Source organism: Dipodomys merriami, unplaced genomic scaffold (assembly GCF_024711535.1).
Source record: "Dipodomys merriami isolate MVZ:Mamm:240054 unplaced genomic scaffold, mDipMer1.0.p SCAF_6, whole genome shotgun sequence".
Classification (NCBI taxonomy): Eukaryota; Metazoa; Chordata; class Mammalia; order Rodentia; family Heteromyidae; genus Dipodomys; species Dipodomys merriami.
The window spans coordinates 23,430,649-23,455,852 of record NW_027206179.1 but is presented as its reverse complement, the minus strand read 5'-3'; the positions used below and the strand labels follow the sequence as shown (position 1 = coordinate 23,455,852).

The 25,204-nt window shown below is 43.8% G+C and overlaps 1 protein-coding gene and 1 long non-coding RNA gene across 4 annotated transcripts in view; one reads left to right on the top strand and one right to left on the bottom strand.

Moving 5' to 3' along the window:
* Positions 1–23,783, top strand: part of Cldn10 (claudin 10) — a 78,825-nt gene extending 55,042 nt beyond the window's left edge. The window contains exons 1-5 of one of the 2 annotated variants that reach the window (XM_070002731.1): positions 1,576–1,833; positions 9,503–9,664; positions 9,791–9,872; positions 22,092–22,199; positions 23,177–23,781. In XM_070002731.1, the coding sequence (XP_069858832.1) occupies positions 1,614–1,833; positions 9,503–9,664; positions 9,791–9,872; positions 22,092–22,199; positions 23,177–23,300 (696 nt within the window). In that variant the 5' untranslated portion in view covers positions 1,576–1,613 and the 3' untranslated portion in view covers positions 23,301–23,781. Of the gene's footprint in view, positions 1–1,575; positions 1,834–9,502; positions 9,665–9,790; positions 9,873–22,091; positions 22,200–23,176 lie in introns of those variants that run through there. The other variant, XM_070002732.1, reaches the window with a different exon arrangement.
* LOC138814021 (uncharacterized) lies at positions 11,056–21,191 on the bottom strand. 2 transcript variants are annotated; one of them, XR_011367889.1, is made up of 3 exons: positions 21,059–21,191; positions 15,062–15,195; positions 11,056–11,359 (listed from the first exon to the last, which is right to left on the bottom strand). It is a non-coding gene; the product is annotated as an uncharacterized lncRNA (long non-coding RNA). The 2 variants fall into 2 exon arrangements; XR_011367888.1 differs by lacking the exon at positions 21,059–21,191 and adding an exon at positions 17,232–17,311.
* Positions 23,784–25,204: the final 1,421 nt, after the last annotated feature.

Below are 25,204 nucleotides of genomic sequence, written 5' to 3'. Positions count from 1 at the left end.
GATAAGAGGCTCATAGATGTTTCTGACCCACCTAGCTTCAAATCACAATCCATGATCTCAGCTTCTTCTTCTTTTTTTTTTTTTGGATCTGGTCGTGGGGCTAGCGCTCTACCACTTGAGCCACAGCACCACTTCCGGCTTTTTTTCTTTTTGCTTATATGGTGCTGAGGAATCGAACCCAGGGCCTCATGCATGCAAAGCAAGCGTTCTACCACTGAGCCACCTTCCCAGCCCTGGATCTCAGCCTCTTGAGTAGCAGGATTATAGTCATAAACCATAAGCCATGCAGCTTGGCTGCTGCTGCTGCTGCTCCTCCTCCTCCTCCTCCTCTTCCTCCTCCTTCTTTTCTTTCTCCTTCTCCTTCTCCTTCTCCTTCCTCTTCCTCTTCCTCTTCCTCTTCTTCTTCTTTCTTCTTTCTTCTTTCTTCTTCTTTCTTCATCTTCTTTTTTGTCAGGGAGAAGGCTCATGCCTGTAATTCTAGCCATACAGGAAGCTAAGGTCTGGATGACCCTGAGTCAAAGCCAGCCCAAGCAGAAAAGTCTCTGAGACTTTATCTCCAATTAACCACCAAGATGCCATACTGAAAACAAGAACACCTAAGCCCCAAGTTCTGGTTGTGAAGTCCCGCTACTAGCATGCACACACGTGTACATACACGCGCACACGCATACACACGGCAACAAAGGAAGCCAGGAAAGTTCATCACAACCAGTCAAAATGTCCCTGCATAAAGATTATGAAAAGCGAGGCACTAGCTTCTAGGTAGCAGATTGATTTATTCTAGGTTTGAGGCCTTTGGTGACCGTTGGCAAGAAGCGAATCCTAAAAGGTCACACAGCAAGAACTGCAAGCACTTTCAAGTAGACAAATAATAACTCTATAATGAAGCCAGTGTCTTTGTTCTCCCACCGATGCTCAGATTCGTGACCTCGGGGAGCTGGAAGTACACCCTGATCTTTGTTTGCCTTCAGACAGCAGCGAGGGGAATGAAGGAATGAATGGGTTTATTCTTTAATTAGGCACCAAAGGTGGAAGTTGCTAAAAAAAAAAAAAAAAAAGAAAGAAAGAAAGAAAAAAAGGGCCAGGATACCTTAGAGCCGAACCTGCCCCTCGACGGTGACCGAGCAGGGGCAGGCCTGCTGCGCTGGGCGGGCCGAGGCCCAGTGGGTACCCTGGAACCGTGGGGGGCGCCCAGAGGCTTCCTCTGCTTGGCTTTGACTGGGGGGGGGGCTTGTGGGCAGGGCCGGGTGGGGCGCCGCGGGCACCGATTGCACCATCATTACGTACAGTCTCCGGACCTCTCTCCATCCCCCTCCCGCCCTCCGCGGCGCCTCCAGGGCGATTGGCCCGCCGGACAAGAAGGGTGGTGGTGGTGGTGGTCTCGGGGTGCGGGGCCGCGCGCGCTCCCTGGCGCCGGGTCGGCCCATCTGCAGTCTCGGGGAGGGGCGTGGTCTTGTCAGGGGCGGGGTCTGATTGGGGCGTGCCGAGGGCGTGGTCTGCGCGTCCGGGGCGGGGCCTGGGGCGGAGCCGCGGGGGCTGGGCGACCCGGCGGGGGTCGCGGCGCCCCAGCGAGAACGCGCCGGCGGTGAGGAGCGCGGCTGCAGCGGGGCGGCATGGCTAACACGGCCTCGGAGATCATCGCCTTCATGGTCTCCATCTCTGGCTGGGTGCTGGTGTCCTCCACGCTGCCCACCGACTACTGGAAGGTGTCCACCATCGACGGCACGGTCATCACCACCGCCACCTACTTTGCCAACCTCTGGAAGACGTGCGTCACCGACTCCACCGGCGTGGCCAACTGCAAGGACTTCCCCTCCATGCTGGCGCTGGACGGTCAGCATCCCCCGGCCCGGTCCCCCCCTCCCCGCCCGCACCCCCGCACCCGCACCCCCGCCCCGGCCCGCCCGAGCGACCCCGGCCTCCGCCCGCACCCCACCACCCCGGCCCGCCCGGGCGCCCCCGGTCTCTCGCCCGCACCCCCGAACCCCCAGACCGCCTTGCAGGGCACTTTCCTAACCCGGGACCCCGGAGGGGAGGGGGACACGCGACCAAGACTCAGGGTGTGTGTGGAGGGGGTTCCCGGCCCCACGTCCGTCGAGGGCCGTCCTCCTGTCTGTCGGGGACTGATGGAACTCGGGGTTCACCCTGCCAGGGCTTGTCTCCCCTCTCGCCAACTGTCCCCCCACCCCCCAAACTGGTTCTGATATAAAGGGTATCGCGGATCCCTGCGGTGGCCTCGCTTCGCACCGGTTCCTTTAGAACCGGTTCCTTTAGAACCTTTCAAAGCAGACACGGGGGCCGAGGGGTAACATATTGTGGGGTTTTGTCGTTTTCCTTGAAATCCGGCCACCAACTTCCCCGCTTTAGGATTTCGTACTACCTTGCCCTGGCCGGTGCCCCGATGAAGCGTCCGCCAAGAACTTTGCCCCCCTCCCGACCTGAACTTGGGGGACAAAGCGTACACCCCAGCTTGGTGCGGGCGTGCGGTGGGGGCGGGGTGGGGTGCTTTCCCTGTCTCACAGGGGTTCATAGCAAGGCTTTATTGTGTTTTGCGTTGAATTCATAGGTAGATAAATGAATATATATGGTGTACATATGAATATATTGATATATGTATGAATAGGTGTGTGTGTGTGTGTGTGTGTGTGTGTGTGTGTGTGTGTGTGTGTGTGTGTGTGTGTGTGTGTGGCTGTCTAGTCAGAAGGTGTCAGCCCCAGACACAATGATTGTGCAAGTTCTAGGCTCTTTTCTTCCAGGATTTCACATACAGCAACCTACCACTGCCTTAGATCCTGGCAGAAACTGACTAAGTCATTTGCATTATTTCTAGATGTGAGGAGGATTTCTTTTACTATATGATTCCCCTCTCTGTTTATATTTGCATAGCTAGATTAAAAAAAAAAAAGGTTTGATTCTCCTAAGACAGTGCTTACCATGAAAAGTAAACTTATTCAACGTCCGGCTGGAGGGGACCTGGTCTAAGGGACCAGTGCCAGAAGGGTGGCAACTGGGTTTGTGTCCTGCTGTGTAAAAGAAGTAGCCAGAACGCTGTTCATCCCTGGGCATTATGGTTGAATTTCCTGTACCCAGCCAAGCACACATCCAGGGAGATGAACAGGCAAGCTCTTGTTTCTGAGGTTTACTTTAGGGAACACAGGAGTGATAGTTTCTGTCCTAGGCTCCTTCTTCTGTTTTGTGACTTTATTGTGGCCTGAGATAGCATGCCAGATAGCTATGCTTCCTTCTATGGGACAGTCAGGGGACAAGGCAAAGGTGAGAGATAGAAATGCTCCTTGGTGATTTTTGAATGCAGGGTGGTGGAGGTTCCTCTTCCAGTGTCTGCTGTGAGAGGAGGTTGTTTCCTGATTTGGGCAGACAGGGGTGTTGAGGAAGAAGAGGGCATGGCCCTCCAGTTATGCTACACTGGAGTAGAGCAGAGACATTTGTAGGACATGAGCTTGAAAAATGCATGTGCTCAAGTAACTAGAAAATGATTTAAAAACGTAAACATATGCCCTGCAATTTTTTTTTTCCGATGCTGGATATTAAATCCAGGGCCTTGCTAGGGCTAAGCAAGTGTTCTTAAATTTGAGCTAAGCCCTAGCTCTTTTGTTTTTATTTTTGTCAGCCGTGGGGCTTGAACTCAGGGCCTGGGCACTGTCCCTGAGCTTTTTTTTGCTCAAAGCTAGTGCTTTACCACTTTGAGCAGCAGATCTACTTCTGCTTTTTAGGTGGTTAATTGGAGATAAGCGTCTCATTAGACTCAGCCTCCTGAGTATCTAGGTTTATGGGTGTGAGCCACCAGCACTCAGCTTTATTTTTTGAGATAGGGCTTCACCACTCCCATTGCCCAGGTTGGTCTTGAAATCACAATCTTCCTGCCTCTGACTCCTGAGTATCTGGGATTGCAGGTATGTGCCACCATGCTAACCTGCAATGTTTTAAAATCCATAACATCTTTCCAAGTTGGTACAGATAAAAAGAACTCTTTTTTTTTTTAGCCTCTTTGTGCATACTATTTATTAGTCTGGATAAACTGGTTTATTTAACCATTCACCCACTGTGGACATTGGACCCTCTCCAGTGTTTTTCTATTAGTGCTTTATTGAAATTCTTTCCTCACCCCTTGGTGCGCATGTGGACATCTGTGGACTATTCCACTGGACAAGGGACATGCATTTGGACAGAGCTGGACAGAGCTGTAGGACATGCATTTGAATATTCAGTTCCCACTGCCAAATTGCATTCCACCAAGAGTGAGAGCCGGCCTTCCTCATTCTCACACCTTTTCTTCCATTTTCATTGGCATTTTCCTGTGATTTTTGACTACCTTATCATTTATTGGCCATTTATTTTCTCTCTTTTGTGAACTATCTCTATCGTATGCTGATGGTTTTGTTGTTTCTTCTTGGTTCATCCTTGGTATGTTGTCATCTCAGGTCATTTCTTCATTGTATAATATTCTTTTTTTTTTAAATTGAGATTTTGGCAATTTGTGATTTAATCACATTTATCTATCACTTTCTGGGTGATGTTACCTTTAGGGCCTCAGAGGCCATTTCCTACATTCCTAATTCTGATGAACAGAACTTTCTGTATCTCCTAGAAGTGGGGTGTCACCTCTCTACATTTCCACATGCAAGGAATTGGTTCCCTGACCTGCAAATAGAACTTGGCAGGGTAAGTTGTTAGTGCCTTATTCCCAGGATAAGCACATCTGCTGTGTGTTGGTCCTGACATTGGCTTTGAAGTGGTGGGGAAACCACTTTATTATGGGCTGTGACAGCTGCAGACCCAAGCAGCCTAGTCCTTCCCTTAGGCCAGGTATGAGCTCTGGACTGGAAAGAGACTCCAAGAAGGAAGAGGGAAGGCTCGTGACTCTTGTTGGCTGCCACTGATGGAGTTCTTATCTAAATTTCCTACATGAGATCAAAGCTCTGATTCTGCATGCTCAGAAGGCATCAATACCAATCCAGTTTTCCTTGTGAGGAGAATGAGCTCTAGCAAAGCCAAATGTCAGGATTGAGGGTTCTGCTTAGATTTCTGCCTACAATCAATTTCGGTATTGTGGAGAGGATGCTTTGAGGAGCAGATACTTGGCTCATGGGGTTCATTCGGGGAAGTTGGACCTGCTGTTCCTATTTTGCAGATGTGAAAACAGACTGGGAGAGATTATTGATGTAATCAAGGGCAAATTGTAAATCAATAGAAGCACCAGAGCTGAAATTCAAGGTGCTGCCTCCCCCATCCAATCTTCTTTCAAAAATCTGCAAAAAATACACCAAGCTGGGCTGGGAAGGTGGCTCAGTGGTGGAGTGCTTGCCTTGCATGCATGAGGCCCTGGGTTTGATATCCTCAGCACCATATAAGCAGAAAAAAACCGGAAGTGGTGCTGTGGATCAAGTGGTAGAGTACTAACCTTGAGCTGAAGAGCTGAGAGACAGTGCTCAGGCCCCAGAGTTCAGGCCTCACAACCGACAAAAAACAAAACAGAAAAAAAAAAAGCCAAGCTACTCATATAAAGAAGGCTCAGCCGGGCGCCAGTGGCTCATGCCTATAATCCTAGCTACTCAGGAGGTTCAGATCTAAGGCTTGTGGTTCAAAGCCAGCCAGGCAGGAAAGTCTGTGAGACTCTTATCTCCAGTTAATCACAGAAAAAGCCAGAAGTGGAGCTGTGGCTCAAGTGGGGGGGGGGGTGGGGGGGAGGAGAAGGGGAGGAGGAGGAGGAGGAGGAGGAGGAGGAGGAGAAGAAGAAGAGAGGCAAAGCAAGCAAGTTCATTTTTCTTCTCTACACCCTTGAAATGGAGCCACTAGCTGTGGTCTTTCTGGCAAAATTCAAGAATAAGAAAGAAACAGAGAAATAAAGAGAGAGAGAAAGCAAGCAAGCAAGCTCATTTTTCTCCCCTACCCCCTTGAAATGCAGCCGCTCACTGTGGTCTTGCTAGTGACCTGCCTGCATCAGGTGGGTGATCTCATTGTCGCTGATTTGCAGTTGAAAATCGGGAAGCATCATTTGGAAAGCACTGTCAGGGACACCTTGAAGATCTCCAGGGACGTAATTCATTCATGTAAAGCTGCTATTTGAAAAACTCACAGCTGAGTCATTTCTTTACCCAGATTCCTTTCAAAGTCCCACTTGAACCCTTCCAGCCAGGTTGCATTTGTGATATGCACCATCTATTTTTTTTTTTGTGAGTGGGAATGTTTGCTGTTTCTCCCAGGAGAATGAACTATAAATTAGGCTTCAGAGAACTTCTAAGTAAATATGTTCATGCCTCAGCACTTCAGTGTGTTAATTAGCTATTAACGGTGTCAGTAAATTAGACCTGTCAAAAATAATGGCCTCCTTGACTAGGTTTTTACTGCCACTTTTCTTGATGGTGTTACTTCTAAGTTTTGCCCTCAGGAGTTGTTAAACAGCTAGGTTGTTGAGGTTTGCCTTGCCAAAGATAAACTCTGAGAAAAACTCATTAGAAGTCCCTTAAGGCCTGAGTCTGGGTGTTTTAAGAACTGGCAGTCCCCTCTCCCCTTACAAACCTCAGGCTTACCAATAAGCTGATTTGTTTTATGGCTGTGTGAGAAGCTTATCCCTTGCTATTACACGCACCCCCCCCAACCTTTTTCAGAAAATCTGGCCTTCCTTTGTGTATGCAGATAGGATTGCTCTGTATACTGGGAGGTGTCTTGCCTTCTACACGGAAGTTCTGGCTGGCACTGAAGAACAGAGCCAAATCAGAGGGACTTGGTTGGCCCGTGTGCCTATGCCAAGAGACTAGGGCAGGTTAGAGGCAGGAGCACGCAGGATGAGAGACTAAAACCAAATTGTATGTGTAGTGGTTGCATGAAGTGTAAAGACTACTGTTATTTTCCTTGTGGTATGAAGGGTTGACTGGGTTGGCCTGGGGTTTTCATGGCTGGTTACCATCTGGGAGAATGCATTCCCTGTTCTAACCGACCAGATTATAAAGCCTAACCTCTGGTAAATTCCAGACCATTAACTGTAAGAAAGCCTATAAGATGACAAAAGTAAATAAAAATTATGGTGCATGATAATGGTTTCTAGGAATATACCTTTGCATGCATCTGTCCAGCTCTATCATCTCTCTGTCTGTCCACCCTATCTATCCATCCATCTATCATCTTTCTGTCTTTCTGTATAAATATGGACTTCACATAGGAACTCCCTCTAGAAACTCACAGTTCCATGTTTCCCAGTTCACTCACACACACACTCAACTGGGGTTCAAAATTCCAGAAATACACAGTTCATAAGTTCTAAATAACTGCTCTTAACAATAAATTATAACTATACTTTATTAGTAGTTATGATTGCTTTTTTACTGTCATTTAACAATTAAGATATATCATGTGTTTGTTGAAAAAAGTAGGAAATGCAGTTTCATGATTCAGTTATCTTCTGGGGGGGTCTTGGGACATATCCCATGCTGACAAGGGGGACTCAGTGTGTGTGTGTGTGTGTGTGTGTGTGTGTGTGTGTGTGTGTATGTGTCTGTCTGTCTGTCTGTCTGTCTGTCTGTGTGTCTTTGTGCACGCATGCATGAGGCTATCCCCTCATTTCTGTTTCTTTGATAATTATTTTGGGAGTTAACACACCTAAAAAACATGGATTAAAACAAATGATGGTTAGTGAAACTACGGCTGTATCTATAGGAATTCTTTTGGTGAATGATGAGGTTAACTCATGGTTAACCTCAAAGACTCCTTAATCTTGCGAGGGGCTGACATGACTCCTCTCTTGGTCTTGCCTCTGCCTGCTCTTGGTCTCTACCTGGACAATTGTGGGTTGAAGTTTAAAACAGCCACGAACCAGATAAACTGTGCAACCTGATTACTGCTATGGAAAGAGGCTTCATTATCCTGTTTGCTAAAAAATAAGTTTCTTTTGCTGTTTCTGGTTAGTCTCAAAGCAGTGAAATTATCTTCAGTGTGAAAGTAATCCATATTTTAAGATGGAGGTCATTGTCCTGGATTTGGGGAGTTCTAAAGCAATTGACAGTTAAACAGGGGAGTTCTGGTTGGCTCTTGAAAGCAGATCCTAGGAATTGAATTCAGATTTTAAAGTTTCATTCTTTTTGTTTTTCCTAGGCCTGGGGCTCAAACTCAGGGTTGGACACTGTCTCCTGAGCTTCTTTTGCTCAAGGTTTAGCACTCTACCACTTGAACCACAGTGCTACTTCCGGCTTTTTCTGTTTATGTGGTACTGAGGAATCGAACCCAGGCTTCATGCATGCTAGGCAAGCACTCTACTACCAAGCCACATTCCTAGCCATAAAGATTCATTCTTTAAGAGAGGGAAAAAAAGTTGAGATGAAGATCACCAGTCTCTAGTCCCTAAATGTGTAATTATCATGTCTTAGCACTTAAAGAGTTTATTTCAATTAGAAGGCTTAATTTCCCACTGTAAACCTGATGAACACATGTGAATATTTGCTTAACAAATATTTACTCACACCAAGGATGTACTGCTCTCACCATTTCAGATGGAAATATGGCACTATTTCAGATTGAAATGAATGACTTGTGCTGTAATAGTTGGTTAGGTTAAATCTTGTTAATTTAAAATGTGTTAGGGTCTGGATAAAAGCCACACAAATTTACCATTATGTGAATAAAAATATGTAATTCAGACAAGGAATAACTCAGGAAGGATAGGCAAGTAACTAACAGCACATTTTTAAGTGCTTTAGTTTATTTATTTATTGCCAGTTGTGGGGCTTGAACACGGGGCCTGGGTGCTGTCCCTGAGCTTCTTTTGCTGAAGACTAGCACCCTACCACTTGAGCCACAGTTCCACTCTGACTTTTTCTGTGATTAATTGGAGATATGAGTCTTATGGACTTTTCTACCCAGGCTGGCTTTGAACCACGATCCTCAGATTTCAGCCTCCTGAGTAGCTAGGATTTACAGGTATGAGCCACCAGTATCCGGCAACTATATTTTTTAAAGTCCAACTTTATTGTATGTAGCTTAATAATAATACAATGTCACTAGTATACTTTCTGGTTTACATTCCTGATCGTTCACAAAGACCTTTCAGTTTGTCTTGCTTAAGAGCTTTCTTTCACTAATACTAGATTATAAATTTTATAATGTCAAAGCCATTAAAATGTCTGCTGCCCTCACCCTGAGAGTCAGTGGTTTGTTGATTTTATAGTCTGCACTGGGGGAAAATACATTTCTGCTATTTACTAACTCACGTCTGACAAAGCATGGAACCTTTACATGCCTCAGTTTCCTTATCGGTGAGTAATGTCTCAGAAATCTAGCATTCAGGATCATGCATATGCCAAGCTTCAATTGTGTAATACAGAGTGGCCATCCTCTATGGGGTAGCCCACTTTCCTTTCTTGTTTGTCTTTGCTTTGCCGGTATAACCGTTCTCTTTCAGATAACTGAACAGTCATGAGGATTGGTAGGATAGATTGAGTATTTCTTCCTGGACAGCCACATGTTGAAAACTGATCTTTTTTTCTGATTGCAGGTTATATTCAGGCATGCAGAGGACTTATGATTGCTGCTGTCAGCCTGGGCTTCTTTGGCGCCATATTTGCACTCTTTGGAATGAAATGTACCAAAGTTGGAGGCTCAGAGAAAGCCAAAGCTAAGATTGCTTGTTTGGCTGGGATTGTATTCATTCTGTCAGGTAAATAGTGACTTTCTTCTGAACAGAGTACTTTGCGCTGTTAATGCAATGATGCTAACCATGGCACCTTCTCTCTGTCTATCTCTGTCTGTCTCTCTCTGTCTCTCTATCTCTGGTACTTTTCAGGCTTGTGCTCAATGACTGGCTGTTCCCTATATGCAAACAAAATCACGACAGAATTCTTTGATCCTTACTTTGTGGAGCAAAAGTAAGTATTCTTCTTGATCTATATGCTTTCTAGCTCACAGGAAGTGATACAAATTGTCATAAATTAAGAGATGTTATATTTATTTCCTCCATGATTACTGAAAATGGAATATACTAGAATAAATGGTGTTTGATGACTTCATTCAGATTTATGTGCCACGCTAACAAAGGATGCATTTAATTCCTTTGTTAGTATTACATAGTTTCTCGTTTGTCAGTGGTTCAAGATATAAGATTTAGGGTGATGAACTTTATTCCCTGGACATGATAAAACTGAAGAAAGGTCAGGAAAAGTGAAAGACAGGTTTGAGACTGGGGTGAGGCGATGTGAGAATTGAAAATTAAAAGGTTTCTTGGTTGTCTTTCCAAAATAATATTTGCCAGATGTTAATCTCTGGATCTTAACAATTTGCTCTGTCTTAACACACTCTACTTAATCAACGTCAATAAAGAAACCATATGCTGCAAGGTGTTTTAAGAATGCTGTAGGAAGCCTGGTCCCAGATGCAGCTGCTCCGAGCTTTGGGTTAGTACTTTGGCACTAACAGGTTGTTTATTGATGCTGTTGTTCTTAGCTTCCCTAAGCTTATTTCTGTTGATTAGGGGAAACCCAGGGTTACCAAATCAGAAATAGCCAGCCGCCTATCACATTGTCTGGCTTGCCTGAGGATATCTCTTGGGACTTACCTGAAAATGTCTTCCTCTGTAGAAAGCCAGGTACAGTGGCAGCCACCTGGAGTCCTAGCTACTCGGGAGGCTGAAGTGAGAGGTTTTCTTAAGCTCAGGAGTTTGAGACCATTCTGGGTATCTCAACTAAAACAAAATAAGACCCAATGCTACTTATAGATTGGTAAAAATTTACAAGTAAAGGGCCCTTCACAGCAATGTCTTGCAGAAAATTCAGACTTACCTTGAGCACTTTGTTAACTCCTGGATCTTGGTCTCTCTCAGGTTATTCCTTGAAGTGCCTAGCTCTAAGAAAGGGCCTTCATGATCAAAAAAATTCTGGTTGAAACAGGAACTGTCAGCATTATCAAGGCCCGAGAATGGCAAATATGATCAGATTCTAATCAGAATATTTAAAAGAAGAGGACTAGAAATGGCATATGACAGTTATCCAAAGACCTTGTTTAAATAAAGCATGCTTTTCTAAAAACCAACACATTGATTAACATAGTTTCCATTGATCACTTTCTTCTCATAGAAGAGAAGGGGGGGTACTAATGTAGAAGATCAATAAGCTACACATTGGCTATTGACAGAGAATAGACTGGCTTAAGTCTTGTTTCTGGCACATCCTAGGGGAAAGCACTTCTTCAGCTGGTATTTGGTAGGATTGAAAATTTGGGACCGATTTCACTTGTACATGAATTGAGGCAGGAATGTGTAAGGAGTCCACACTCATGGCTGTGCCTACCACGAGGGAGCAGAGGCTGGGCGGTGTGGTGATGGGCAGATTGTAACTCATATCTTCCTTGTCTTCCTCACCTGGCACGAGAATAAAGAATAATCCTTGAGATCAAAAGCACAGCCTTCAACTCTGCTTGCTGTGCTAGCACAATGCCTAGAAATGATATTGTTATTCTTTGAGGATCACAGAAAGTTTTCTGTTGTCTCAGCAGGCTGAAGAAGCAAGCCTCTGAGAGAATCAAGCTGGGGTGCGCATGCATTCTTCATTGTATTTGATCTTACAAATGCTAGCTACCACCATCTCCCATCTAGCTGCAGAAAACGGGACTTTGCCAGGACACTGTGTGGTTGGGTCCTTGCACTAGGTCCTGGGAGACTGAGACTCCAGTTTGACTTTCCCTCTGATGCCAGAAACCTTTAAACATACTAGAATGAAGTTCAGGTCTTAGAGAATGGTGTCATTGTTGGTGTGCTGCTATTGATTTTCGTACAATCACTCTATTGCATTAAGTGGATTTTCTTTCTTTTTTATTTTTTGGGTCTGGTCATGGGGCCTGAACTCTGGGCCTGTGCGCTCTTCACCTCAAGGCTAGTACTCTTACCACTTGACCCACAGTGCCACTTCCGGCTTTTTTTTTTTTTTTGCTTATGTGGTGCTGAGGAATTGAACCCAGGGCCTCAGGCATGCAAGGCAAGCACTCTAACACTGAGCCACCTTCCAAACCCAAATGGATTTTCTTTGTAGATTTTGGAGGTATCCTCATATGAAGCATACTTTCATTGCCTAAGTTAGGAAAACACAATTGGACATATCAATGAAGTTCCTACTATGTAAAAGCAACTCAATGGGAGCTTTGTTGATGGAGAAAAAAAGAGTGGTTTCTGGTGTAATGTTGGAGTCAAGATTCCATCAGTAACAATGTCCTGAGTATCAGTGGCATCCCCAAATTTCCTTTCCCACCACATGACTGACAAGACTTCTGGATTACATTGCACAGAATCCCAGTCTTCAAATGGTCTCAACCATCCATGCTCTACTAGTTCCTCCCTTTTTTTTTCTTTTGCTGTACTTTCTTTCCTTGGAGTTATGTCTAATGGCTCCAGGAAGGCCTCTATAGAGTCTTGAAAATTATTCTTATGTCTCCCTTTAGGCTGTTTCAAACCCAGTTCCTCCTTTTAATTAAAACCAAAATTACCAAATCCGAAGATAAAACCTATCCTCCCATAAGCATATAGTAACAGGTACCCATAATGTGATTTAACAGATCAGGGTGGGCACATTACTCCTTCGACTATTAACTTCCTGAATGTCTTGCTTTGTTTTCTTAAATAAACTATTTCAAGGAAGAATTGATTGACATAAAGAACCTGTTTTCAATTCAAGCAAAGTTAGAGCACTCTAACTTTGGATTACTAATTTGAGGAAACAGAACATTTGGATCTTTGATTTCTTCTCTCTCCATATATGAGATTGGATGTTTTGGCTCACATAGTCTCTGTTTGAGCCTTCCTTTCTAGGCTTTTCTTTTTTAGTCTTTTCAAAAACTATGTAACAGTCTTCATTCTTGGAATATTTGGCTTGTACTTGAGGATTTGAGCTTGTCTTAGGTAAAATCTTTTGATTATTGTGGTTATTTAGTGGGTCAGAGATAAACAGCTGCCAGGCTGGGTGTTACTAAGTGTTACAGAAGTAGATTTCTATACCACACAGATTTTCCTGGGTGAAGCTTAAAAGAGGATATAATCCCCACGTATGACCTTGCCCAGAGATTAACTTTTCCCATCCTTATGGTAACTTATTACCTTATGGATGTGTATTAACTTTAAAATCACTCTTCTCAGGAGTCTATTTGGAGAATGAGCTAATGTAGGTCAACAGCTCATAGATTCTTGGATATGAGAGTCCATATACGTGCCAAGTATTAATACAGAGCACTTCAATTGTTAAATATTAATATGGTGTTTTTCTGTGACTATACTTGGTTCAGAATTAATATAGACCAACTGAGAGTGCTAGGATTCCTATAGTGTTTTGGTTATGCCAGTGGACCTTAAGAATTGACATGGATTCCACCAATTTGACTATTCTAATTTGTGTTTACTACCTGCTAAATGGGGTAATGATTCCTGTCAGTTTTACAGTGCTTTCTGGCAGTTCAGCTCTGTCATCTTTCATCCTCTGGCTCACCTCTTGATAACTCTTGGTGTTGCCTTGCTTCTTGTGTGCTCATTACATCCTAATGGTGGTTACTTAACACTTACTGATTTGTTTACCTCACCCCCAAACCAGTCCAGGAGCATTCTGAAGCAGAGACCTCAAACTGCTCATTTTAAAATCCCTCATACTTTAGTATAAAAACAAACCCATTATTTAGCAACATCAGTGCCATTGATCTCCCCCATTTGTGCGGATGATTGAGGGATGACCTGGTCTTGATCTTGAGTAAGGATCAGTCATGGTGCTTAGTCACCAAGCCCACAGAAAGTACCGTATTATTTTTTTAATGCAAACTTGACTAATAAACAGATAGTGTAGATGGGGCTATATTTTCATAGGAAATTTCTAAAATAGCTTTCCTAGTTAGCTAATGAGTTGAGGAATTTTTTTTTTTGCCAGTCCTCAGGCTTGAACTCAGAGCCTGGGCACTGTCCCTGACCCTCTCTGTGCTTAGTCCCTTAGCCTCTCTGTGCTCAAGGCTAGTGCTTGAGTCACAGCACCACTTCCAAGGAAAATTTTACAGCATATTTATCCTTTTTTTTTCTGTACCAGATCTGGGGTTTGAACCTAGGACCTGAGCACTGTCCCTGAGCTCTTTTGCTCAAGGCTAGCATTCTACCACTTTGAGCCACAGCACCACTTCTGGGTTTTTTGGTGGTTAATCGGAGATAAGAGTTTCAGGGACTTTTCAGCCTGGGCTGTCTTAGAACTACAATCCTTAGATCTCAACCTCCCAAGTAGATTGGGTTACAGGTGTGAGCCACTGGCAAAATATTTAGGTTTTTGTTGTTGTTGTTTTGTGGGGGGGGTTGTTTTTTTTTTGGGGGGGAGTGGTCAGTTGTGGCTTGAACTCAGGTCCTGTGTGCTATCCCTGAGCTTTTCCCCCTCAAGGCTAGCACTTTACCATTTAGAGACCCAGCTACACTGCCTACCTTCCCCCACCCCCTCAGGGCTAGCTCTACTGCTTCAGCCACAACTCCACTTTGGTGGTTAATTAAAGATGAGAGTCTCACAGACTTCCTTTCCTGGCTTTGAACCATGATCCTCAGATCTCAGCCTTCTGAGTCTCTAGGATTACTGGCATGGGCCACCAGTGCCTAGCTGTATTTATCTTTTTTTATTATTATCTTTAATCATACAAAGGAATTCCCATTTAACATAGCAGTTTATCAATATGATGCATCCTGACCCATGTCACCCTCTTCAACATTCTTATCCACCCCTCCTGACCCGTTCCTCCTCTTACTTTTCTTATTTTTGGAATATATACATTGCATTTTTACTGCATTCCCCCTCCTCCTCTTTGTCTATCCCTCTCTTCTTGGCCCAGTCCCCTCTCTTGCAAGTACCTGTTTCTTGGTACTTATTTTGTTGGGCTTTGACTTTTCTTTTCTACGGAGCTACACTATTTGAGTTCTCCTGTGAATCTATTATATTTCAGTTAGTAGATTCATAACTACTTGCATACCACCCAACATGTTTACTTATAGGTTTATAGGTTAATTCTAACTTCCACAAATTAGGGAGACCATGAAGTATCTATCTTGCTGGGCCTGACTTACTTCAAGTTTTCCTTACAGATGGTACAGTATCATTCTTTGTAATGGATGAGTAAAATTCCACTAAGAATATATACCACATTTTCTTGATCCATTCGTCAATTGAGGGGCATCTGGGCTGATTCCATATCTTGGCTCTGGTGAATAAGTGGTATAGTGAACATGAGGGAAAAAAAAGAAAGAAAAAATTATAGCACCATGTACATGGAGATACATATATATATATACATATATATACATATATATACATATATATATGTTTCTTTTGGTTTATAAACCAAATTATTCTTTATTGTGGTTTCCTACTTTTGACTATCCCCCCTAAAAGGTTCCAGATATAAAGAGACATGTTATTAAAAAAAAAAAATTGTGCATGTCCTAGCACTTGAACTCAGGGCCTGGGAGCTGTCCCTTAGCTTTTTTTCACTCAAGGCTGGTGCTGCTACTTTAGCCAAAGCTCCATTTCCAGCTTTTTTTTTGGGGGGGGGGGAGGTGGTCCGGTCATGGGGCCTGAACTCTGGGCCTGGGCGCTGTCCCTCAGCTCTTCAGCTCAAGGCTAGCGCTCCACCACTTGAATCACAGCACCACTTCCGGCTTTTTTTCTTTTTGCTTATGTGGTGCTGAGGAATTGTACCCAGGCCTCAGGCATGCAAGGCAAGCACTCTACCACTGAGCCACCTTCCCAGCCCTGTTGATGGTTTTGATACAGACATTAGTTTACATTAAGTCTATGCACTGGGAGAAAATTTCCGGTAGATGAAAAGTTTGCTTAGCCATGAAGTTCATTTTTGAAATACTGGTGTTGCTAACATGAGTATACTTCCTAGCCTTTAAGCATTTTTTTTTCCTAAAATGTATTTGTTTACAGTGGGTGGGATATTATATGGTGTTTATTACTCTTGATTAAAAAGAGGCTCTAGCTCTGAATTTCATTAAGATGATATCAGTTTTCTGGAGGTCCTACAAGGAGGAGGTTCTTTTCTTTGTAACAACAGTTTGGGAGGGGCTTCTCTGTCCTTTTTCTGTTCCCCCAGGCTCTGATTTTCATTTCTCCCCTTGCCTCTTTGTGTGCCAGGTGACAGACAGCCTGAGGGCACTCAGAAAAAAATTCCACACCCTACAGTTTTTGAGCCACTGAGAATTTAATGAGCCAGGGAAGGAGAAAACTCTTTTTCTGAAACTAAAATCGGTTACGTTGATTTTGTTTAAATATTAGCAAAGCCGGACACCAGTGGCTCACGCCTGTAATCCTAGCTAGTGAGTAGGCTGAGATCTGAGGATCACTGTTCAAAGCCAGCTCGGGCAGAAAAGTCTGTGAGACTCTTATCTCCAATAAACCACTAGAAAACCGGAAGTGGCGCTGTGGCTCAAGAGGTAGAGCACTCGCCTTGAACTGAAGAGCTGAGGGACAGTGCCCAAGCCCAGAGTTCAGGCCCCACAACCGACAAAAATAAATAAATAAATATATAAGCAAAATATTTTATTTAGCTCTGGTGTCTATAAAAGTTAGACAGACAAGAGTTGAGAGCTGGAGGTTTGGGTTGCCACTAATGGCTTTTCATTTCTATTTTTTTTTCTTCTTTTTCCTTCTCTCTCCTTCCCCTCTTTTCCTCCCGTCCTTTCCCTTCTGTTCCTTCCTTTTTCCTTTTTTTGTGCCAACACTAGGGCTCAAACTCAAGGCTTCTCACTCTCACTTGGCTTTTTCACTCAAGGCTGGCACTCTACCACTTGAGCCACGCCTCTACTTCCTGTTAATAGATTTTCAATTCTGGTTTTACCATTCATGTTGCTGAAACACGAGAGGGTAATTTTAACTGCCAGCACATCAGTTTCCTTGTTTATGAAAGAAGGATCATCATACCTGTCTCTCTCAGGATTGTAACAAGGTTTGGATATAATAATGTATAAACTAAATAAATAAGAAACCCGAGCATACACACAAACATCCTAACAGTAAGCTGTTAGGATCCCTTGGGGATTTCCTTGAGCCACATCTAAATGTGTTTGGGAGAGCCTGGTCCTGCTTATCTTGAAGTCATGTACTTCTAATTCTGTTGTTAGGTTTCATCACAGTTAACTGTAACTATTTGCTTAGTGACTGACTAGCCCCACTGCACTGTAAGATCTGTGTGACCAGGGGCATGGTTTCTCTTATCCCTCCTGACCACATTACCTGGGCCGTCCCTTCTATGGAGTTGGCCAGGAAGAGCTACCTGGACCTCAGAGATGACAAATCCAGTCAGAACAGGGGATTGGCAGCTAGGAAGACAGAAAAGAGTGGCAAAGTAAGAGGTGATTACTTGTTTCCTTTCCTTAGGATGGCCAGGAAAGTTAAAAACTGAATTATGAGTTGAATGTGAAGTACATCTAGCTTTGCTGGGTGCTGGTGGCTTATTCTTGTAATCTAGCTATTCAGGAGGCTGAGATGTGAGGACTGCAATTTGAAGCTAGCCTGGGCAGGAAAGTACATAAGACACTTATCTCCAATTAACCACCCAGAAGTGGAGCTGTGGCTCAGAGTGGAAGACTGCATTATCCTTGAGCAAAAGAGCTTCCAGACAGTGCCTAGGCCCTGAGTTCAAGCCCCATGACTGACAAAAGAGAATATATTTAGCTTCAGACGCAGCCCTCTTCATATGAAATGAGAGGACCAGGCTCAACAGTGTAGAATACCAGATATGGGTAGGTTTAGGAGAATAATTCTAGCCAATTTGGAAGAGCCCTCTTTCGTGCCTTAGAGTTTTTTGGGTTATTTGGGGGAATTGTTCTTTTGTTTTTGTTTTTAGTAATCTGTCCTTTCATTTCTCGGATAGAAATAAGTTTGTAAATAAATTATCCTGGTTGACAGAAACTACATCCACTGATACAAACGTATTAGAGCTACAGGATGTCAGCCTTTTGATGAGTCCTATCAACCTACATAGCACTGCAAACAGTGCTTTTACCTATAAACCAAGTCTGTCCTCACCTCTGATCCTAGTGTTGAGGAGGTTTGTCCTTTCAGAATAAGGAAGAAGCTGCTGATTGGAACAAAGAGGTCACACTGAGTGGGAAAGCTGGCCTAGGGCCAAGAGGACATTGCTGCCAAAGAAAGACGTGCAACAGATAATCTGAAATTTGGATAATCTCCCCCAGGTGTTGAAATCAGCCTCTTAGCATTTACCAAAAGTGAAGAAAGACTTCCAGGCAGAGGTGAAGGAGACGTGCCTTGGAAATAAATTGTGGTAGATTTCATATGGTTCTCTCAATGCTTCCTTTCAGTAACACAAGTCAGATCACTCACACACACACACACACACAGAGCCAGGTGTGAACTTGAATCACTGTTGAGCAAGAGTATGGCAGGGCAACTCTCAACAGGGTGAAGAAAAAGAGAAAAGAACTAAGAGAAAAGGTAGGGGTAGATGTAGGGTCTCTAAAATCAACTCTAAACTGATGCTACTTACTCAGGGTTTGACAGAATTCACCATGCAAGTTGGATGGAAATGATATTTTCTAAGAACTCGAACCATTATGAACAGTAAAAAAGAAAAAAAGTAAAGGAATCAATTATTAGTATTAGCCAAACTAATATTTCTAAATCCCTTGGGAAAGATTTCCCTAAGTTAACGAAGACAGTCTGGTGACCATTTGTAAACAACAGTGTGTACCTGTTTATAATGCTCCTTTAAAAAAAAATACTTTTACTGCCAGGTACTGGTGGCTCATACCTTTAATCCTCGCTATTTAGGAGGCTGAAACCTGAGGATCACGGTTCAAAGTCAGCCTAGGTTGGAAAGTCTGTGAGATGCTTACCTCCATTAAACTACCACAAAAGCCAAAAGTGGAAGAGTGCTAGCCAAAGCTCAGGGACAGTGCCTAGTCCTGAGATCAAGCACGAGGACTAGCACAAAAGTATATATGTATCTTTTTAAACTATCTTTAAGTAGTTGTGCAAAGGAGTTGACATTCAACAAAGCCATTTGTTTATTGCCAGGCCTGGGGACTGAACCTAGGACTAGGCACTGTTCCTGAGCTTCCTTTGCTCAAGGCTAGCACTCTACAATATAAGCCATAGTGCCACCTCCAGCTCTTTCTGTTTATCTGGTATTGCGGAATCAAACCCAGAGGCCTCGTGCATGCTAGGCAAGCACTCTACCACTAAGCCACATTCCCAGCCCCAACAAAGCAGTTTATGGTAACAATGCATCTTGATCGTTGTCACCCCTTTCAACATTCTCACCCATCCCTTCCACCCTACCCCTCTTTTTTTTTTTTTTTTTTTTTTTTGGTCATGGGGCTTGAACTCTGGGCCTGGGTGTTGTCCCTCAGCTTTTCAGCTCTAGGCTAGTGCTCTACCACTTGAGCCACAGTGTTCTGGTGGTTTATGGGAGATGAGTCTCACAGACTTTCCTGCCCAGGCTGGCTTTGAATCATGATCTTCAGATCTCAGCCTCCTGAGTAACTATGATTACAGGTGTGAGCCACCAGTGCCTGGCACTTTAGTCATTTTTTTAAACAGGGTCTCAAAGTTACTGCCAAAGCAAGCTTGGACTTCCATCCTCCTCTTTATAGCTCCTTCATAGATGAAAGGCACATACCACCAGCTTCTATTGCTTGGGACTGAGTCTCATGAACATTTTGTCTGAGCTGGCCTCAAACTGTGATCCTCCCAATCTCAGCCTCCGAGTAGCTGAGGGACAGGCATGAACTACCATACTCAGCTTAGAGACTTTATCACCCATGGTTGCCCATAACTGGGATCTTTGGTAAAGCTCAATATTTTAGAAATTTTTCAGACTTTTTACAAAATGGAGTAATACTAAGGCAGAAGGGAAAACAGCTTATCTTCAGGAGGGGAAAATAGCAAGAGAAAAATAGAGAATGTCAGATCTTAGAGTAGTCCTCCTATAGTAATGTTCTCAACTAAAAATGCTGCACTACGTTCGTTCCTCTTGTGCTGCTGAAGAAAGAGCAGAAGAGACTGAAGCCAGCTGGAAGACTTCGGGTAGTAAAACAGCTAAATGGCATTGGCCTACAACTTGTAGGCAGCTTTCATGTAAGTAATCTCATCGGAACCACACAAATGCAGCGCTGACTGGAAATCTATGGCAGCCATTTTGGATAGGCAACGTGACAGTTGAGTTTTGTGTTGTTTTGTGCTGGTTGTAGGGCTTGAAGTCAGGGCATTGTCTCTGAGCTTTTTTGTTTACTTGTTTTTTGCTAAGGCTAGCGCTTTACAACTTGAGGCACAGGTCCATCTTGGTTTTTGTGGTGCTTACTTGGAGTCTCACAAACTTTCCTGCCTAAGCTGACTTTGAACCACAATGCTCAGATCTCAGGCTCCAGAGTAGCTAGGATTACAAGGATGAACCACTGGCACCTGGCTTTAAGTGTTGTTTTATCAACTTTCACAGTCTTGATCTGGCCATGTTTTCCAGTTGTGCACACCATCCCTCAGTTCTTTTTTGCTCTGTGTGTGTGTGTGGGGGTGCATGCACATGCATGTGCAGATTGATGGTGTTTTTCCTCCAGTAACACCAACCTTCTGTATCTGCCATTTCATCCTGGGACCCTTGGAGAAGTGTCTGGGCTCTATAGCCAGATGAGACGCTGGCCCCTGGTCGCTCTGCCATAGCCATTTCTATCCCCACAGCCATCTCATTTCCCAGGAAAGGCAGTACCAGTGAGGAAAGAACCACCTCACGGCAGCAATGCTGTGAATGTAAACCTCATCCAAAAAGAATGTACAGGTAAACCCCAAGTCCCTGTTCTCTTGTACGCATTGCTTCTGGGCTCCCTGGCTAGTAGTTGGGTTCTATTAATCTCTACCACCACTCCACACACATGAGAAAGCAGGGATAGCGCTGCGCTGCTGTCAGTAGCAATGTGCACTGTTACGAGATTACTTTTGCTCTGGTGTGTCAGTGGTTCAAGCCTGTCATCCTAGCTACTCAGAAGGCTGAGATCTGAAGATCTTGATTCAAAGCCAGCCCAGAGAGACAAATCTGAGACTCTTACCTGCAATGAACCAGCAAAAAGCCCAAAGTGGAGGCATGGCTCAAGGAGTGTGAATCTCAAGCAAAAAGTTGAGTGTGAGGTTGAGTTCAAGCTGTAGTACTGGCACAGAAAAGCAAGCAATCCCCTCCAGCAACCTATTCTGCAGAAAAAGAACAGGCAAACAGAAGGCTCAATCCTTCCATTTTTTGCTATGCTCTTCTCATTCTTGAGTTGTTTCTTTGCCTGACAGTCTTCCCCTAAGATTTCCTCTATCCTTTCTTGCAAATGCCTTATGACTACTTTGTAGGATGACCTCCCAAAGGAGGGAGAGTCGTGTTCATGTAGTTTGATCATCTATAGTGTCTTCTTTGAAAGTGACTTGATCTGTGTTCTCAGGAGCATTATTCCTGCCTTCCAATGGTGGTTCCCCCCACCCCCAGGAAGGGACTTTCACTTACAGCTCTGCATCTGGTTTGAACATCTGCAGTGACCTGCCATCAGGAGATGCTTAGCAGCCCCACATCACTCAGTGATGTGTATGCTCTGTCTCCCCAGGGTGCAGGGACAAGGAAGATGCCATTTCCACACAGAGCCCTTTAGGAATACCTTGTACCATTTCTCACATGCAGTTAGTACTTGATCAATATGTACTGAACTGACCTGAAATGAAAGAGAAGACAACCTTCCTTTTCTAACTACAGCATTCCTAGATACACTTCCCAGTATGGGAATAGTTAGAGAAGTGAGGGCAGATCCATGCTGGGTTGAGTCTGGACACCCAAGCTTTGACCATGCCTGTCTAGGTATCATTATTTCCTGTCAAGATGTTGGAGAGGGATTTTTTTATGGCTACAATAATTTTCTACAGACTCAGGTGTTACTACAGGTGATAGCACTAAAGGGATTTTTTTTATGGCTACAATAACCTTCTACAGACTCAGGTGTTACTACAGGTGATAGCACTAAAGTATAATGAGCACTTAGCAAACCTGGGCTAGAGGTGTTATATTATCCCCTAAGTAAGCTGTAACACTTGTATAATACTTTCTCACAGGTATGAATTAGGAGCTGCTCTGTTTATTGGATGGGCAGGAGCCTCGCTCTGCATAATTGGTGGTGTCATATTTTGCTTTTCAATCTCTGACAATAACAAGACACCCAGGTATGTAAAGACACCAAAATGACTTTTAGAAAGTACTATACACTGTTAAGTCATTACCTGTGGGGGACATATTATGGTAGCATGTGATTCTTAGAAACTTCAAAATCTCTAGAATTGGAAAAAGTGAGGAATGTACTTAAGCTATTTCCGTAATTACAAATATGAGCATAAAACTGAGGGCATGCTCATCATGCCAACCTTATTCTAATTTCCAAATAGGCAAGAATTGTTCATGGAGGTCATTACTGGCTTCCAGGTTCCAGAAAGATGAGTTTTTTTTTTTTTATCTATTTGAAAATACCATTTATGCAGGGATCTAGAGATTGAACTCAGAGTCTTACATCCTCACTCAGCTTTTTCACCAGAGGCTAGTGCTCTACCCCCAGAACTAGACCTCAACCCCTTGGTTAATTGGAGATAAGAGCTCACAGAGTTTTCTGCCCAGACTGACTTTGAACCGAGATCTTCAGATCTCAGCCTCCTGAGTAGCTAGGGTTACAGCTGTGAGCCATCAGCGCCACACAGGAAGAGGAGTCTTAAACACTAGTTTTGAAATATAACTGAACAAATGAGTTAGTTAAGAATTTCTTCAGGGCTGGGAAGGTGGCTCAGTGGTAGAGTGTTTGCCTTGCATGCATGAGGCCCTGGGTTCAATTCCTCAGCACCACATAAGCAAAAAGAAAAAAGCCAGAAGTGGTGCTGGCCTTGAGCTGAAGAGCTGAGGGACAGCGCCCAGGCCCAGAGTTCAGGCCCTATGACTGGACCCCCCCCCCAAAAAAAAGAATTTCTTCAGCAGAAATTCAGTCATGCAGTTCACTGGACAACTTTGAACTCTGTCTCAAAGTAGTGAGAGGAGAGAAGGATGCTAACAAAGAATTAGCTATTGACAGAAATAGGTAGAAATGGTTTTGCCTCGTTTTTGTTTGTTTTATGCATAGAACAGGATCTACCCCAAGCTGTGATGTTTTGCCTTTCAGAATGGGATACACATACAACGGGCCCACATCTGTTATGTCTTCTCGGACAAAATATCAAGGTGGAGAAGGAGACCTTAAGCCCACAAATCCATCAAAACAGTTTGATAAAAATGCTTACGTCTAAGAGCTCTGCCGGCAAGCCGTATCTTGAGTTGTTATAAAAGTGAACAGTTCACAAAATGGTTCCATCAAGTCCCTTCTGTAATTAATCCTCAGACTATTTTTACAATATGAATTGGAAGAATTTGTTGATTGTCTGGATGTAAATGTTCTTATAGTTATGAACTAATCATTTTCTGTTGTGGCTTTCTATAAAAAATAAACAAGTTTATTTACAGGACTTCCATAGTTTATATATTTAGAGAACAAGTAAAGCATTTAGTACCAGAGGTTCAAGAAGTATTCATAATAGTACTATAGTCCTTGTGGTCTTCTGTACATTGAGGTCTTTGACCCGTTCCTTGTTTCATTCATGTATTAAACAGAAGTGTAAACGGAATGTTGTTGTATAAGCAATAGGGGCAGTGTGTGACTAGTTTTTAAAAGGCATTTATGTTAAACAGGCATGTTGTTAGCTGCTTCTGGTTTCTCATTCCCATTTGTCAGGGCTGCCATTCATTACAGTGGCTCAAGGAAGAGTTCATGATGCTCACCAGCAGAGCTGCCATTTATGTGGCACATCCACCTTAAAGAAGGAACCGAGTAGGTTCCTCTGACAGGAGTAGGGTCCACAGACAGCAGAGTATCCTCATCAGCTGAGATGGAGTTGCAGGTGGCCAATCAACAAAGGCTAGGAGCCACATGGTCCCCGCCTCCCTCACACTTGGGAAGTTGAGCTCCTGTGTCTCACACAGCAACTAACTGGTAATGGGAGCAACTCAGCATTTCCCAAGACTTGTTTCAGCGACTTCTGAACAAAATCACAGAGCATGAGATTGACAACCATTACCACCGAGCTTCTGTGCCCTTGGTAGTTACTTCTCAGCCGCCATAAACGGCCCATTCCTTCAGTGTCCTGCAGCTACAGAGAAGGAAATTAAAGCGAAGGGTTTAAGTAATTTGCCACCATAGTGACTGAATCCCAACCTAGGCTTTTGGCTGGAACAACACAGGGTAAAAGAAGAGAGTTTCAAGCTATGGGTAAAAAATGGTACCAATGTTGGGCTGGGAAGGTGGCTCAGTGGTAGAGCACTTGCCTTGCATGCCTGAGGCCCTGGGTTCGATTCCTCAGCACCACATAAACAAAAAGAAAAAAAAGCCGAAAGTGGCGCTGTGGCTCAAGTGGTAGAGCACTAGCCTTGAGCTGAAGAGCTGAGGGACAGTGCCCAGGCCCAGAGTTCAGGCCCCACAACCGGACCCCCCCAAAAAAAAGAAATGGTACCAATGTTATCTGTAAGCAAGTGTTTGAAAGTGAGTTACCACGTGAGTGACAACATCACGTCTCTGAAGTGTCAGTGCTAAGAGGACACATCACACTAGAGATGCTCATGTCTTCACAAAGAATCAAGGGAAAGAAAAGGAAGCGGACAAATGTGTTGAAAAAAATAAAACATGCCATATGCCACATTAACCTTGAAATACCTGTTCCCGCTCCCCAGAAATACTAGATAATTATATGCAGAAGCTAAATCTAAAATATACCAGGACATGATGAGTTGTACAGGACTCAAGGTATTCACACACAGTGAGACCAGAGGATATTCTTAGGGGAGGGCCACAAAAGCACACAGCCCATGTGCCTCTGACCATACAGAATAATATTTATAGAAATGTATTCCAGGGAATGGAAAAGAGTTGTTTTCCTTCATTGTTTTTCTTTTCTTTTTACCTTGTTTATCTGTCTTTGGAAGGGTAAGGTAGGGTACAGAAATGGAGGGGCAAAGGGTGAGCAAATACACCAGTAGTACTCACTAGGAAATGAACTGCACAACTCCTGGGTATGGACAGGAGAGAACAAGTGGGAGAGAGCAAGGAAATGTACTCATTACTTGACTTACCTAACTATAATCCCTCTGTACATCACCTTTA